Source organism: Notamacropus eugenii, chromosome 3, assembly GCF_028372415.1.
Source record: "Notamacropus eugenii isolate mMacEug1 chromosome 3, mMacEug1.pri_v2, whole genome shotgun sequence".
In the NCBI taxonomy this organism is placed as follows: domain Eukaryota; kingdom Metazoa; phylum Chordata; class Mammalia; order Diprotodontia; family Macropodidae; genus Notamacropus; species Notamacropus eugenii.
In genome coordinates, this window is record NC_092874.1 from 733,070 (window position 1) to 747,661 (window position 14,592).

The following is a 14,592-nucleotide window of genomic DNA, read 5'->3' on the forward strand; positions in this document are numbered from 1 at the left end:
CCAACGAAGGTGTGTGTAGGAATGTGTGCCAGGCTTCTAGGGGAAATGTTCTATGTATACCAGGTGGTCCAAAAACCTTTAAGTCTTATGAGCTTAAAGTTGAACTAGGACTTCTGGTCCTGGTACCTGCACTGATTTTTCTATTGCTATTTCATTAAATAACATGTCTTTAAAATAATTGTATCCTGATGAGTAAAAGCAAACACATTGGTGGGGGCTCAAGAACTATGGTTTGCTTTATTTTTTCATGGTTGCAGACCAATGGAGTACCTTGAGCCTGGGGGAGTTCAGAGATGGGCAAACCCTTGATCTCAATGTCACCTATGTGTGTTCTACTTCATTAGTGAACTCTGAAATTCCTTTACCTAATCATAATCTTTTGCTATTCCCTCTTTCCAATGCCTTACAACCCTTCACTCTTTTTCATTCTCACCATGCCCTCTTTCCCCTGTACTCCTCACTACTTTCTCAGGTGACCATCCCTGTCCTGCCTACACTCTCCTCAGTTCTCTCTCTTGATGCTTTGGTGAACCCATTCAAATCCATGCTAAACCCTTCCCTAATCTCAAATCCATCACTGCCTTGTGTATTGCCAATGGTGCAGTGCCTGACCCAACCTTGGATTATTCCCTTCACTTACCTCCTTCTCTCACACTGCTAAAGGAAATCATAAACCCAAGCTGACTGTGCCCACTATGTATATGTGGTACCCATCTCAACTGGGCCATTTCTATGGCAGAGCAATTTTTCTATACTTTCCCAATAGATCCCCTGCCCAGACCTTGTTCCTTGTCCCTCCCTCCTCTCAGCTGAGGCTCTCACCTCATACTTCCTGAAAAATACAGAGGCTGGGGACTCCCTGGGATTTCCCTCTTCTCCCCTCCTCATCTGACATCACTCAGATGGCTTCTCCCACTGAGCTCCTTCACTGGCTCTTGATGAGAGATGGTCTTTCTCCTGGCCAAGGCCAACCCTCTCCATGCCCCTTGGATCCCATGCCCTCCTGTCTTCTCCAGCCCCTCTTCTCACAATCATCCCCACCCCCACTTATCTTCAATCTCTTCCTTCTGAGCATGTCTCCTCTTTTCTTAAACCAGGCCTCATTTGATGCCAACAAACACACTAGTTGATTCCTATCTATTGGCTGGCTAAAGTCCACAAGAGAGCCATCTCCAGCAGGTGCCTCTTCCTCACCTCCTTTCACCTGGTCTAAAACCCCCAAACTCATCATTCAGCTACAACTTCTCTTTCCAAAGTTCCCAGTAATCTCTTACCTACCAAACTGGTTGGCTGTTCCCTGACCCCTCTGCAGCCTTTGATCCTGTTGGTCACTGTCCCCTCCTTGCTCTCTTCTCTCCAGGTTTAAGGCAGACCCCAATCTCTCTAGGTTCTCTGCCTCCCTGTCTGACCACTCCTTCTCTGTCTACTCTGGCCCACAATGCCCACTAAGCATTGGATTCCCTCAGGCTCTATCCTGGCCCCTCTTTTCCTTTCTATGCCCTTTTCCTCCATGATCTGATCAGTTCCCGTGGAAGCAGATTTTCCTTAGTATCAGGATGTCTCTAATGCCCATGTCAGCATTTCTTCTTTTCTGAACTTGCCTCTGCCCATGAACCCAAAGGAAGTCATACCTCTGATCCAGGGGGGTCTGCAGGGTCATACTTCAGCAGCTTCAAGCCATTGGGGTGACATCCTGCCCAAACATCACTGGTGGCAGGGTCAACAGATAAGTTATCAACCAATGTGCCCAGATGGAGAACTTTTTAAGTTAAATGAATGTCATGAGGAAACCTTCTCTCCCTCATTCTCTGACCATCCCTTCCATCTTCCAGGAAAAGGTAAGGTTGGGACTGACCCATAGTGAGCACTGCCGCCTTCCTCTCTCTCCAGATGGACTTTGCTGCTCATCAGTGGAGAATGACATCCCTCTTTGCCCTCTTTCTTTCCAGCTGTGAAGGCCCTGGCACTGTCTAGAGAAACTCTACTCCAAAATCTACCTGGGAAGCCATCCCATGAAGTATCACAGGGATTGTTACCTTCTCTTGAGTCAGGTTCCAGTTGTCATGTCTTTTCATAACATGGATGCTCTGAGAGGTCACTGCAGCTACATAGACGTACCTTCAAATAAAGACATTGTTTGATTCTAGGGGCAAGGAAGTGTGGAGGGAAGGAGTATGGACCTCCCTCTTCTCCCCCCTTGTGTTCTGGAGAGAAGGTGCAAATGTTGTGGATGGTTATAAGAGTTACTGACATTCTCTGTAAAATTACAGAGGGGAAGAAGCCACTAGGTGATGTCAGAGTGCACAGAGCACTGAACTTGAAGTCAGAAAGACCTGAGTTCAAATCCAGCCTCAGACACTTACTAGCAGTGTGACCCTGGGTAAGTCATTTCCCCACTCTTTGCCTCAGGTTCTTATCCTGTTGTTTTGAGAAGAAAATGAGAGAATATATGTAAAGTGCTCTATAAATGCTAGCTACTATTGTCATTATCTAGGGTTATTGTTAGATAATGGGGAGATAGATGGTATCTATCTCATTGCTCCTTCTGCCATTCTGGGCCAAGTCACACCCCTCCACCCTCCCCCAGGAGTGCCTTTCAAAGATTCCCAGTTATGTGACACATTTCTGAGTCTGCTCCAGCTTTGGCATCCACTCTACCTCCACTTGAACCTGCACATCTGACTTCCCATTTCCACCCACCTCCTTACACTTAGCCATTCTCTTCTTAGCTAGGTAGGTGCACATTGCAGAATCTCTGTCATGGACCTCATGTCACACTGATCAGGTGGCAACAGGTTTTTAAGGGAGAAAACACCAACAGGCTCCTCCAGGTGCCTGATATGTATCTGCCACTCATCACCACCTGACTCCCTCACTAGGAATCCTCTCATGACACTGAAATTATCTGCCACTGAAGCCCAAGTAAACTACCAGGTCCTAGGGAGAGGACTGTCCTCCAGAGAGCAAAGGGGTCAGTGCAAGGGATTTTCAAGGGCACATACATACTTTTTGTCTGAGGACAGCATGATTCCATTAGCAGAGCCAAGCCCATTGGCCACCTCTTTGACTTCACCTGGACTGTAATAAATCACATTTGTCTATTGTAAGTTCAGATAAATCTCCAGTTTTGCTAAGAGATCATTGGTGAAATAGTGGTCGTTGGTGGCATAGAATTGTTCTGGTCCTAGAACCACGATGTCATTCACACTGCAATGAGGGAGGAGGAATGGGAGACAGGCAGAGAAGGAGAGAAAGTGAATTCAGCATCTGGATCACACACCAAACTCAGATTACTCTATACATTACAGCAATAATGAAGTAATTTACATATTAGGACCCCCAAGAAGATGTAGAGTCAATAAACCCTAGGACCTAGCTTCACTAGCCCCCAACAACCCAAATAAAAAACAGAGAGCACATCAAGAAAAGACAACACAAAATGATCATGAAGGCAAAAGATGAGAGGTCACCAAAACACAGCTTTCAGCTTCAACAAGAAGAATCCACCTTCAAGGAGTCAAACAGAGCCCATCACTTAAGAGACAGAGCTGAGATTGGTTTATTCATTAGTTTTAGTGGTAAAAACTACTCCGCCCACTTTTAGTCTCTCAACATACATGCATATATTTCACTCACACACACACTAACATGGAGAGGTTGGTCTAAACCATTAGTAGAAATTCAAAAGTGGTGACAGCAATAACATCAGCATTACCCTGCATCAGAATCTGGCCATGTGTCAGAATACCCAAGGAGATCTAGAGCTGTCCTGGGCACTCATTGGTCACAAGAGCTGAAGGGCAACTGAGATGGCTTCCAAGAGTTGGAAGCCTGCCTAGGAGGGGAAGGTAGATCATCTCAGAGTTGAGGCAACATTACTTTTTGGAGAATCAGAAACAGCTTCCAATTTGTGTTTCTCTGCTCACCTCTTCCAAGACTAGGAAAGGAGCATCTGTTGCCCATGCAGTGGTATCTCCCACTCCCTCACCCCAGACCCCTGAACAATGAGGCTAAGATCATGCTCCTTTCTTCCAAGGTGCAGTGAGGCTAAGAGCACCCTGGACCAAGTACTCCACAGCCCTGCCTGCCTGCTCAGGTTGGGTCAGGACAGCAGCAATACCGCCCCCAAACAACCAAACTCCTTAGCTCCTCTCTAGCTCTGGATCTCTGGGAAGTTATTGTCAGCTGATCTGTAGGGACAAAGATAGCAGGGGGCAGATGACTACCTTATCCAGCCTTGCCTGCAGCCTGGGCTGAACAACACAGCCCACCTCTCCATCACCATTTTTTCCCCTTTCCCTTTCTTCCCCATCAAAGCCTGGGGAAACCACACAATTTGAAGGGTACATTGCACATATATGGGTCCATTGGCTCTTGTAGGTTCCTAAGGGAATAGGGATACCAGAATTAAATTTGGAGAATCTCAGGGCATCCCTTGCTATTACAGCCAGAGAAGGAAAGTAGTAAGCACAGAGAACCCAAGAACAGATGCTCCATGCCCTCAGTGCTGGGGTTTGGGGTGGGAGGAGCTGGGGAGTCACTCCATCCACACTGAAAAGACAAATAATTTTGAAAACTGTAAAAACTATGCTCCAGGGCATGCAGCTGCAAAAGCTAGAAAAAAGAACAAATTGAAAATCCTCAAGTAAATATCAAATTAGAAATACTGAAAAACAAAGGAGAGATTAATAAAATTGAAATAAAGAAAACTATTGAACTAATAAATAAAACTAAGAGTTGGTTTTCTGAAAATACCAGTAAAACTGATTTGGTCAATTTGATAAAAAAAAAAAGAAAGAAAGAAAGAAAGAAGAAAACCAAATTACCAGTATAAAAAAATGAAAGGAGTAAACTCACCTCCTATAAGGAGGAAATTAAAATAATAATCAGAAATTATTTTGCCCAACTGTATGCCCACAAATATGATGATCTAAGTGAGATGGATGAATATTTAAAAAATATATAAATTGCCCAGATTAACAGAAGAGGAAGTTAAATATTTATATAACCCCATCTCAGAAAAAGAAATTGACCACCTTAGGAAAAACCTTCAGGGCCAGATGGATTTACAAGTGAATTCTATCAAACATTTAAAGAACAGTTAATTCCAATACTATATAGACTATCTGGGAAAATTGCCAAAGATGGAGTCCTACCAAGTTCTTTTTATGATACAAATATGGTTCTTACCTAAACCAGGAAGAGCCAAAACAGAGAAAAAAAATAATAGACCACTTTCTCCAATGCATATGGATGGAAAAAGTTTTAAGTAAGATATTAGCAAAAAAAAAATACAGTGATTTATCATGAGAATAATACATTATGATCAGGTAGGATTTATACCATGAATGTAGGGCTGGTTCAATATTAGGAAAACTATCAGTATAATTGGTCATATCAACAACAAAACTAACAGAAACTATATGATTATCTCAATAGATGCAGAAAAAGCTTTTGACAAAATACAACACCCGTTCCTATTGAAAACAATGGAAAGCATAGGAATAAACAAAGCCTTCCTTAAAATAATAAACACTATCTACCTAAAATCATCAACAAGCATTACATGTTATGGCGAGAAGCTAGAGGCATTTCCAATAGGATCAAAGGTGAAACGAGGACGTTCATTATCACCATTGTTTTTCAGTATGGCACTAGAAATGTTAGCTTTAGCAATAAGAGAAGAAAAATAAATTGAAGGAATTAGAATAGGCAAAGAAGGAACTAAGTTACCACTCTTTGCAGACAATAGATGAATTAGAGAATCCTAGAGAATCAAGTAAAAAACTCCTTGAAATAATAAACAACTTTGGTAAAGTTGCAAGTTACAAAATAAACCCACAAAAATCATCTGCATTTCTATATATTACTAACAAAGCCCAACAACAAGAGATAGAAAGAGAAATCCCATTTAAAGCTATGGTGGACACTATAAAATATCTGAGAGTCTACCTGCCAAAACACACTGAGGGACTGTATAAATATAACTGCAAAACACTTTTTGGACAAATAAAGTCAGATCTAAGTAACTGGAAAAACATCAGTAGTTGTTCATGGGTAGGCTGAGCTAATATAAAAAAAATGAGAATGCTACCTAAATTAATTTACTTGATCAGTGCCATACCAATCAAACTACCAGATAATTATTTTCTAGAGGTAGAAATAACATCAAAATTCATGTGGAAGAACAAAAGGTTCAGATATCAAAGGAATTAATGAAAAAAAATGCTAGGGAAGGTGGCCTAGCACTACCAGATCTCAAATTGTATTATAAAGCAACAATTATCAAAAATCACTTGGTACTTGGTTAAGAAATACAGGGGCAAAGCAGTGAAATAAGTTACGTACTCAAGACACAGTAGTCAGTGAATACAGCAGCCTACCGTCTGATAAACCCAAGCTTCTGGGATAAGAAATCACTGTTTGAGAAAAACTGCTGGGAAAACTGGAAAACAGTGTGGCAGAAACTGGGCATAGACCAATGCCTGACACCATACACAAGAATAAAGTTCAAATGGACACATGATCTAGGTATAAAAGCTGATAATGTAAACATATTAGGGGAGCAAGGAATACTGTATTTGTCAGATTCATGGAGAATGGAGAAATTTATGACCAAACAAGAGATAGACAACATTATGAAGTACAAAAGGAATAATTTTGATTACATTAAATTGAAAAGTTTTGCACAGACAAACCCAATGCAACCAAGATTAGGAAGGAAGCAAAAAACGGGGAAAAGTTTTTTGCAACTGGTGTCTGTGATAAAGGCCTCATTTCTAAAACATAGAGAAATGAGGCAAATTTACAAGTATAAAAGTCATTCATCAGTTGATAAGTGGTCAGCGGGTATGAACAGGCAGTTTTCAGAGGAAGAAATTAAAGCTATCTATAGTTATAAGAAAAAATGCTCTAAGTCACTATTGAGTAGAGAAATGAGAATCAATACAGCTCTGAGGTACCACATCACACCTATCAGATTGGCTAACATGACAAAACAGGAATATGAGAAATGTTGGAGAAGATGTGGGAGATTTAGAACACTAATTTGTTGTTGGTGGAGCTGTGAGCTAATCCAACCATTCTGGAGAGCAATTTGGAAAGATTCCCAAAGGGCTACAAAAATGCACAAACCCTTTTACCCAGCAATATTGTTTCTAGGACTGTATCTCAAAGAAATCATAAAAATGGGAAAGGGTCCCACACGTACAAAAATATTTATAGCAGCTCTCTTTGTGGTGGCCAAGAACTGAAAATTGAGGGTATGCCCATCAATAGCTGAACAAGTTGTGTTGTATGAATGTAATGGGATAGTGTTGTGCTACAAGAACTGATGAACAGGAAGACTACAGAGAGGCCTAGAAGGACTTATATGAACTGATGCTGACTGAAACGAGCAGAACCAGAACATCGTACACAGTAACAACCACAGTGTGTGAGGAATTTTTTCTGGTAGACTCTGCCCTTCACAACAATGCAAGGACCCAAAATATTCCCAAGGACTCTTGAGGCAAAATGCCATCCACATCCAGAGAAAGAATTACAGAATTGGAGCACAGAATGAAGCAGAATATTTTCTCTTGTGTTATGTTTTGGTTTGTTTTGTTTTTTCTCATGGTTACCCCCCTCCCTGTTCATTTTAATTCCTCTATGCAACATGACTGATGTGAAAATGTCCTTAATAAGAATGTAGGTGGAGAAACCATATAATACTGCATGCCACCTTGGGGAAGGAGGGGAGAGGGAGGAGAAGAAAAGCTAAGACATATGGAAGTGATTGTAGAAAACTGAAAACAAATCAATTTTAAAAAATATATTTAAAAAAACTGTTCTCCATCCAGTGACCCACCATGATTCCAGAGAAATGATGATGAAAAGACACTCTCCATCCTCTGCTGGATGTGATGGGGTTAGGGGGCAAAGCAAGACAAACATGGTTTGTAGAAGGTCAATGAAGGAATTTGTTTGGCTTGACTCTACATATTTGTTTAAAAGAATCTGTCTTTCTCTTGTCATTTGTTTTTGTACTCAATGGAGTGGAGGAGTGGGAAGGAGAGGAAAAAAGATTTCTATTCATTTAGAAAACCTCACTAAACAATGGAGAGGTTGAGAGGAATTCTAGTGAGGAAGGCTGCAGCCACTTCTGGATGAGGTTACTGCATCACTCATTGGACTTTATTGTGTTACTCTGTGACAACAGAGCTCACAAAGGGTGGGGCCATCAGGACATATTTATACCATAAAAGCAAAGCATGTCAATAAAATGCTGTTGTTTTTTTCCCAATGCCACAGCAGAAGAGGGGTCAGAGGACTGGCAGTGGCAGGGGTTTAGGGAGATGGGGTTGGAGGGACTAGATCTGTGATTTCACTGAAGGAGAGGATCATGGATAGGGAACCTTCCTCTACTCAAGCAAGTCAGCACCAGCTTGACAACTTTCCATAACCTCCAGAGGTGCTGAAGGCAGTGAGAGAGTGACTTGACCAGGGTCCAACAGCCAGCACATGTCAGAGGCAGCCCTTGAACCCAGATCTCCCTGACTCTGTCTGAGGCAGGCTTTCCTTCCACTCTTCCAGCAAGCAGCTGAAGGACCATGAAGTGAATCAAGGAAATGAGAATCGTACTGAATAGCCAGTCCTGGCTTCACTCTGCAGGGCTCACTGTTGGCTCACCTTTCCAGAACTTTCTGTACTTTGTGCCCTAGGTCAGGTCCTTTCTCTTCCCCTCCCTTTCTCCCCAATTAGAAGGTGAGCTGCTTAAGGGCAGAGACTGCTTGTGTTTCTAATCTAGAGGCTTAGTGTCAGGCATACAGGAAGTACTTAATAAATGCTCATTGACTGAATAAAATCTAACTGCCTTAAATTTCAGAGGAGGAAACTGAGGCCCAGAGAGATAGAGAGTTAAAAAGTAGCACAGTTCAATTTGAAAACCAGGTCCTCTAGCCACAAGCTGCTAATCAGAGCCCTGTGCAGTGGAAGAAATGGCTGGCCAGAGAGTGCATGGACAGCTTTGGCTAACTGAGGCTTTGCAGGTGGTAACCCTGTGGTCAAGGGGGGAGCAATGTGGCCCACTGAGAAGCCCCAGGCCAAAGAGGAGAAGAAACCTTCCTGTACCTTGAAAGCAGCTCGTGCTTGATGGTTTTCAGGTGGAAAAGAGAATCGCCTTCAAACTGAAAGATTTCCACTGTGGATTTCTTCTGAGGGTGATTCACCACATACAAGTACACGGCATTGTCTGAGGAGGAGAGATAGTAGCAGCCTCAGGAGCAGCTGGCTTTCTCTTGTTTCTTCTAGGAGTAGAGAACCAGCCATTCTCACTTCCTTGTCAGAGCAGAGCTGCTAAGCAACTTCCACTCTGCCTGGAATCCTAATAATCTACTTGTTCTCTGCCTCCTTGGCTGCAGCAGGGAGGTCTCCTGCCCCTTTTGCATATACGAGTGTCAGCCAAGACTGCCCTCTCTGCCCACTGCCTCTCCCTCCACATTCTTGCTTGGCAACTTCATGGCTCAGGGTTCCTTTTATGGCAACCCAACATCATCCAATGCCTGCTGGACAATGCACAGGGATGCCCCATGAGCACCTCAAACTCTATATGACCAAATGATGCTTATTATCTTTCCCTCCAGATCCATCCCTCTTCAGAATTTCTTACTGTTGACTGATATTGAATTGATGGCCCACTTAGATCTTTTTTCAGTTCTGTATAAGCACAGTTTCCCAATCCTGCCTTTGGGAAATTGAGTTTTGTGGAATTAAAGTGGAATATGTATTTATATATGTGTGTGTATACACGTATAAATATGTGTATATGTGTATGAATGTATGTATGTGTAAATCTTCTATTTCTCGTTGATTAGTTTGGCTCAGTCTTCTAGCCTATCAATCAATAAAGGTCTGATAAAGCATCTTCAGTGGGCCAGGCCTTGGGATACAAGCACAAAAAAGGAAATAACCCTTCTGGCAATTAACTGGGATTCAGGTGGGAAACATGCCTAATCCATACAAAGATGTACAGGGCACAGACAGGCAGTGACTCAACACGTGAGATACAAGGTGGTTTGGGAGATGGGGAGGGAAGGAGACAGGGATGGACAGATGGTCTGAGCAGTTGGGAAGAATCAAGGCAGGCAGAGGGAGGGAAGGATCCTGGCTCTGTGAAGTGACTTGCCCAGGGTCACACAGCTAGGAAGTGTCTTGGGGCCAGATTTGAACTCAGGAAGACAAGTCCTGTGCACCAATGTGCCACCTAGTGACCCTGAGTATATCTACCAATAACAGCTTTTTTTTTTGGTGAGACTAAGGTCACTGTCCTCCTTTTCTGACTTCAGCAAGTTCCTGGCCTAGAAATCAAGTCAGAGAAGTGGCGGCAAAATTGGGAAGAGAAACAATAGCAATGCAAGAAAATCATGCATAGTGAGTCGACAACTTGCTAAAGACACCCAAAAAATGCTGAAGAAAATAATACCTTTCAAAATAGACCAATCCAAATGGCAAAAGAGGTCCAGAAAGCCAATGAGGTGAAAAATGCTTTAAAAATGAGAAATAGCCAAATGGAAAAGGAGGTTCAAAAACTCATTGAAGAAAGTGGTTCTTTAAAAATTAGTATGGAGCAGATGGAAGCTCATGACTTTATGAGAAACTGAGAAATTACAAAACAAAAGCAAAAGAATGAAAAAAATTGAAAGCTGTGTGAAATATCTCATTTCAAAAACAACTGACCTGGAAAATAGGTCCAGGAAACAGTTTTAAAATTATGGGGCTACTTGAAACCATGATCAAAAAAATAGCCTAGACCTCATCTTTCATGAAATTATCAAGGAAAACTGCCCTGATATTCTAGAACCAGAGGATAAAATAAATATTGAAAGAATGCATTGATCACCTGCTAAAAGAGATCTGGAAAGAAAAACTAGGATTATTGTAGCCAAATTTCAGAGTTCCCAGCTCAAGGAGAAAATATTGCAAGCAGACAGAAAGAAATACAATCAGGATAAACAAGATCTAGCAGCTTCTGCTTTAAGGGATTGAAAGACTTGGAATATGATATTCCATATGTCAAAGTAACTAGGATTAAAACCAAGAATCACCTACCTAGCAAAACTGAGTATAATCCTGCAAGGGAAAAAATGGTCTTTCAGTGAAATAGAGGACTTTCAAACATTCTTCATGAAAAGACCAGAACTGAATGGAAAATTTGACTTCCAAACACAAGAATCCAGAGAAGCTTGAAAAGGTAAGCTGGAAAGAGAAATCACAAGGGACTTTCTAAAGCTGAATTGTTTATATTCCTACATGGAAAGATAATATTTGTAACTCTTGAGACTTTTCTCAGTATTTGGGCAGTTGGAAGGATTATGTACATATAGACAAAGGACACAGGGTGAGATGAATAGGAAGGGATGATATCTAAAAAATAAAATTAAGAGGTGAGAGAGTAATATATTAGGAGGAGAAAGGGAGAAATAGAATGGGGCAAATTATCTCTCATAAAAGAGGCAAGAAAAAACTTTTTCAATGGAGGGGAAAAGAGGGGAGATGAGAAAGAAAAAGTGAAGCTTGCTCTCATCACATTTGGCTAAAGGAGGGAATAACATGCTCACTCAATTTGATATCAAAATCTATCTTACACTATAGGAAAGTAGGGGAGAAGGGATAAGAGGGCTGTGGGGGGGGATGATACAAGGGAAGACAAATGGGAGGAGAGAGTAATTAGAAGTAAACAGTTTGGGGGAGGGACAAGGACTAAAGAGAGAATAGAATAAATGGGGGACAGGATAGGATGGAGTGAAATATAGTTAGTCTTTCACAGCATAACTATTATGCAAATCTTTTGCATAACTACACATGTATAGCCTATTTTGAATTTCTCTTGCCTTCTCAGTGGGGATGTATGGGGAGGGAGGAAGGGAGAGAAGTTGGAAATCAAAGATTTAGGAAAAAGTGTTGAGAATTGTTTTTGCATGCAACTGGGAAATAAGAAATACAGGTAATGGGGTATAGAAATCTATCTTGCCCTACAAGGAAATAGAGGAGATGGAGATAAGGGAAGGGAGGGGTATGAAAGAAGAAAGGGCAGATTGGGCAAAAAGGTAATCAGAATGCTCAGCATTTTGGGGTGGGGGGAAGGGAGAGATGGGGAGAAAATTTGGAACTCAAAATCTTGTGGAAATGAATATTGAAAACTAAAAATAAATACATTTTTAAAAATGAAAAACCTTTAACAAATAATAACTAAAAAAGGTCCTGGCCTGGGTTTAAGTGTGAGTGACACACCTCTGTGATAGCCATGGGGAAGGATCTATAGACTGCTGTGGATTTGACCATCAGCCAGGTGAAGGGCTCTGCTAGATCCAAGGGATAGAACTGCAGGATCCCTTTCAGTCTGGCATTTCCACCTTGATTAGGGTCCTTCAGGTTTCAGACTGGGCAGGAGGCTGTGACTAAGAGCCACACCACTGCTGCCTGCTTCCCAAACCTGCCAGGACTACTATTCCCCCTGGATGCTGCCCCTTGACTCAGGCACCCTGCTCTGCACTGAATCTGTGACCCGGACCTCAGTAGTGAGTGACACCCGTTCCTGTGTCCTACCTAAGGTGTGTGGGTGCAAGACATCTTCCTGTCCTGGACCTCACAGATGGCTCTATGCAACCTTTCCTTCCTAAACTCCATCCCCATTGGTTCTCTCTATCTCCTTTTGCTGCTCTGCCATGGAAAACTCATCTGCTGTCGTTTCTTTTTCTTGGACTTCCCAAAGCAGATTCTACTTCCTAGATATATGTGTATCTAATGCCTCCTGCTAGCTGCAGAGACTTCCTGCCTCTGTCCTCCTCTATGCCTCTGCTGGTCCTGCTGTCAAGGGCACAAAGGTTACAGCTTCACTAGTGTGTATAGAAAGGACTTGCACCTGAGCCTGCCAGCCACCCTAGGAAGGAGAGAGGGGATTTTCAATTTGAAGAAACTGAGACCCATGGTAACCTCAGCCTCAGACACAGGAACTTTCCCTTCCTGAACAGAATCAGGAGTCCAAATCTTAGCTGAGGAAGATTAAGGGGACCCAAATCAGCTATGCTGCAGAGACAGGGCCCTGGATAAGAAGGAAGCAGCACATACATGCCCAGTGAGGGTAGAGGCAGTGGGGTGGGGAAAATGTTGGTTGGGGCCACTTGAAGGAGCCTGGAAGGCATGGATTTGGCTCCAGGACAGAGGGGAAAGCTGAAGGGTAATTTGAGACCAGAGGCACCATCCTGTATACCCTAACACTAGAGGTGTACATACACACACACACACACACACACACACACACACACACACACACACACACACACACAGACATATAGAAAGGTTTAAAAGCCTTCTGAATTCAGAAAGAAACAAAAGGCTAAGGAGGTGGGGAGGGGGAGAGGATAAGGGAGGGATTTCTAGAGTCAAGGGTGAGGGAATAGGAAAAGGGGGGACTCGATAAGAGTGTTTAGCTTAATAGGAATGGGAGGATCAGGAAGATATCCTTGGAGGGGGAGGGAGAGGTTAAGTAATGGGAGGGTAAGCTAGCAAATAGAAGTAAAGTAGAGGAGTCAGGAGCGATAGGAAATAAAGAGAAACAAAAATAAAATAAAAATCAGGAGTAGAATCTATTAGGGAAAAAAGCAGGGGTCGTGATCACGAGCTCAGACACAGTTTCAGCTAAGATATATTTAATCATGCGAAAAAATAGCAAAGCTACACTATGTGTCATCTGAATTCATCGATACTGGTTTGGATTATTTAAAATAAGCTGACAGTTTGAGAACTGTACATTGCTGTGGTGTAGGAAATGACACGCTGATGGTCTTAGAAAAATATGGAAAGCCTCAGACTTAAGAAGGAAGAGATTTCTATCATTAGAGAAACAGAGAATAAATAAATGTAGTACTCTCTTACACAGATGCATATGAATGGATATGACTATATGTGAGTATGGTTGTAGGTATCTAAGTATAGGCATGTATAAGTATATACAGATGTATATGTGAATATGTAGATATGTAGATCTTTGTACAAGTACGTATGTGTGTATGAATATATCTTTGTGGGGTAAGAAAGGGAAACAGAACACAGGAAAAAGTGCACAGCAGAGAATAAAGGGAAATTGACAAGGTATCAAAGAACAGGTGGACAGCTCCGAACACAAGGGGTAGGATTTCTTACAGAGGCTTTCGTGAAATGGAAAGTTATTGCTCTCTATTTTGAATCTTCTCCTAAGTTCTGCTGGGCACATGGCAAGGCTTTTTTGCTTCTTTCTTTTGTATTTAAGTTTATAATATATTTATTTTTCTTTTCCTATTGTGTATTTAAGTTTTTGTATTTAAATTCAAAATAAATTAATTCAAGAAAAAGTTCTGAGCTCTCTTCCTTAGGGGACAGAAGTCCACCTACTGCTTTGCCTTTGGGCCAGGGCTGGGCACTGCATCTGTCACCCAAGGGCTTGCAGCCCACTCTTAGCAGTTCTCTGAGGGCATCTCCCAAGGGAGAGAGGGTTTCTAGCAGGCAAAGACCTGAGGATGTTCTTGAGGCAATGTCCTAGATCCTTGGAGGACTGAGCTCCTAATGGCTGCTCCC

The 14,592-nt window shown here is 42.1% G+C and overlaps 1 protein-coding gene across 1 annotated transcript in view; it reads right to left on the minus strand.

The window, feature by feature from the left end:
• Positions 1–14,592, minus strand: part of LOC140532342 (serum paraoxonase/lactonase 3-like) — a 33,458-nt gene that overhangs the window by 1,438 nt on the left and 17,428 nt on the right. The window contains exons 5-8 of the mRNA XM_072650739.1: positions 9,112–9,232; positions 3,007–3,078; positions 2,035–2,118; positions 1,632–1,758 (exon numbers count right to left, since the gene is read on the minus strand). Of these exons, the coding sequence (XP_072506840.1) occupies positions 1,632–1,758; positions 2,035–2,118; positions 3,007–3,078; positions 9,112–9,232 (404 nt within the window). The remainder of the gene's footprint in view (positions 1–1,631; positions 1,759–2,034; positions 2,119–3,006; positions 3,079–9,111; positions 9,233–14,592) is intronic.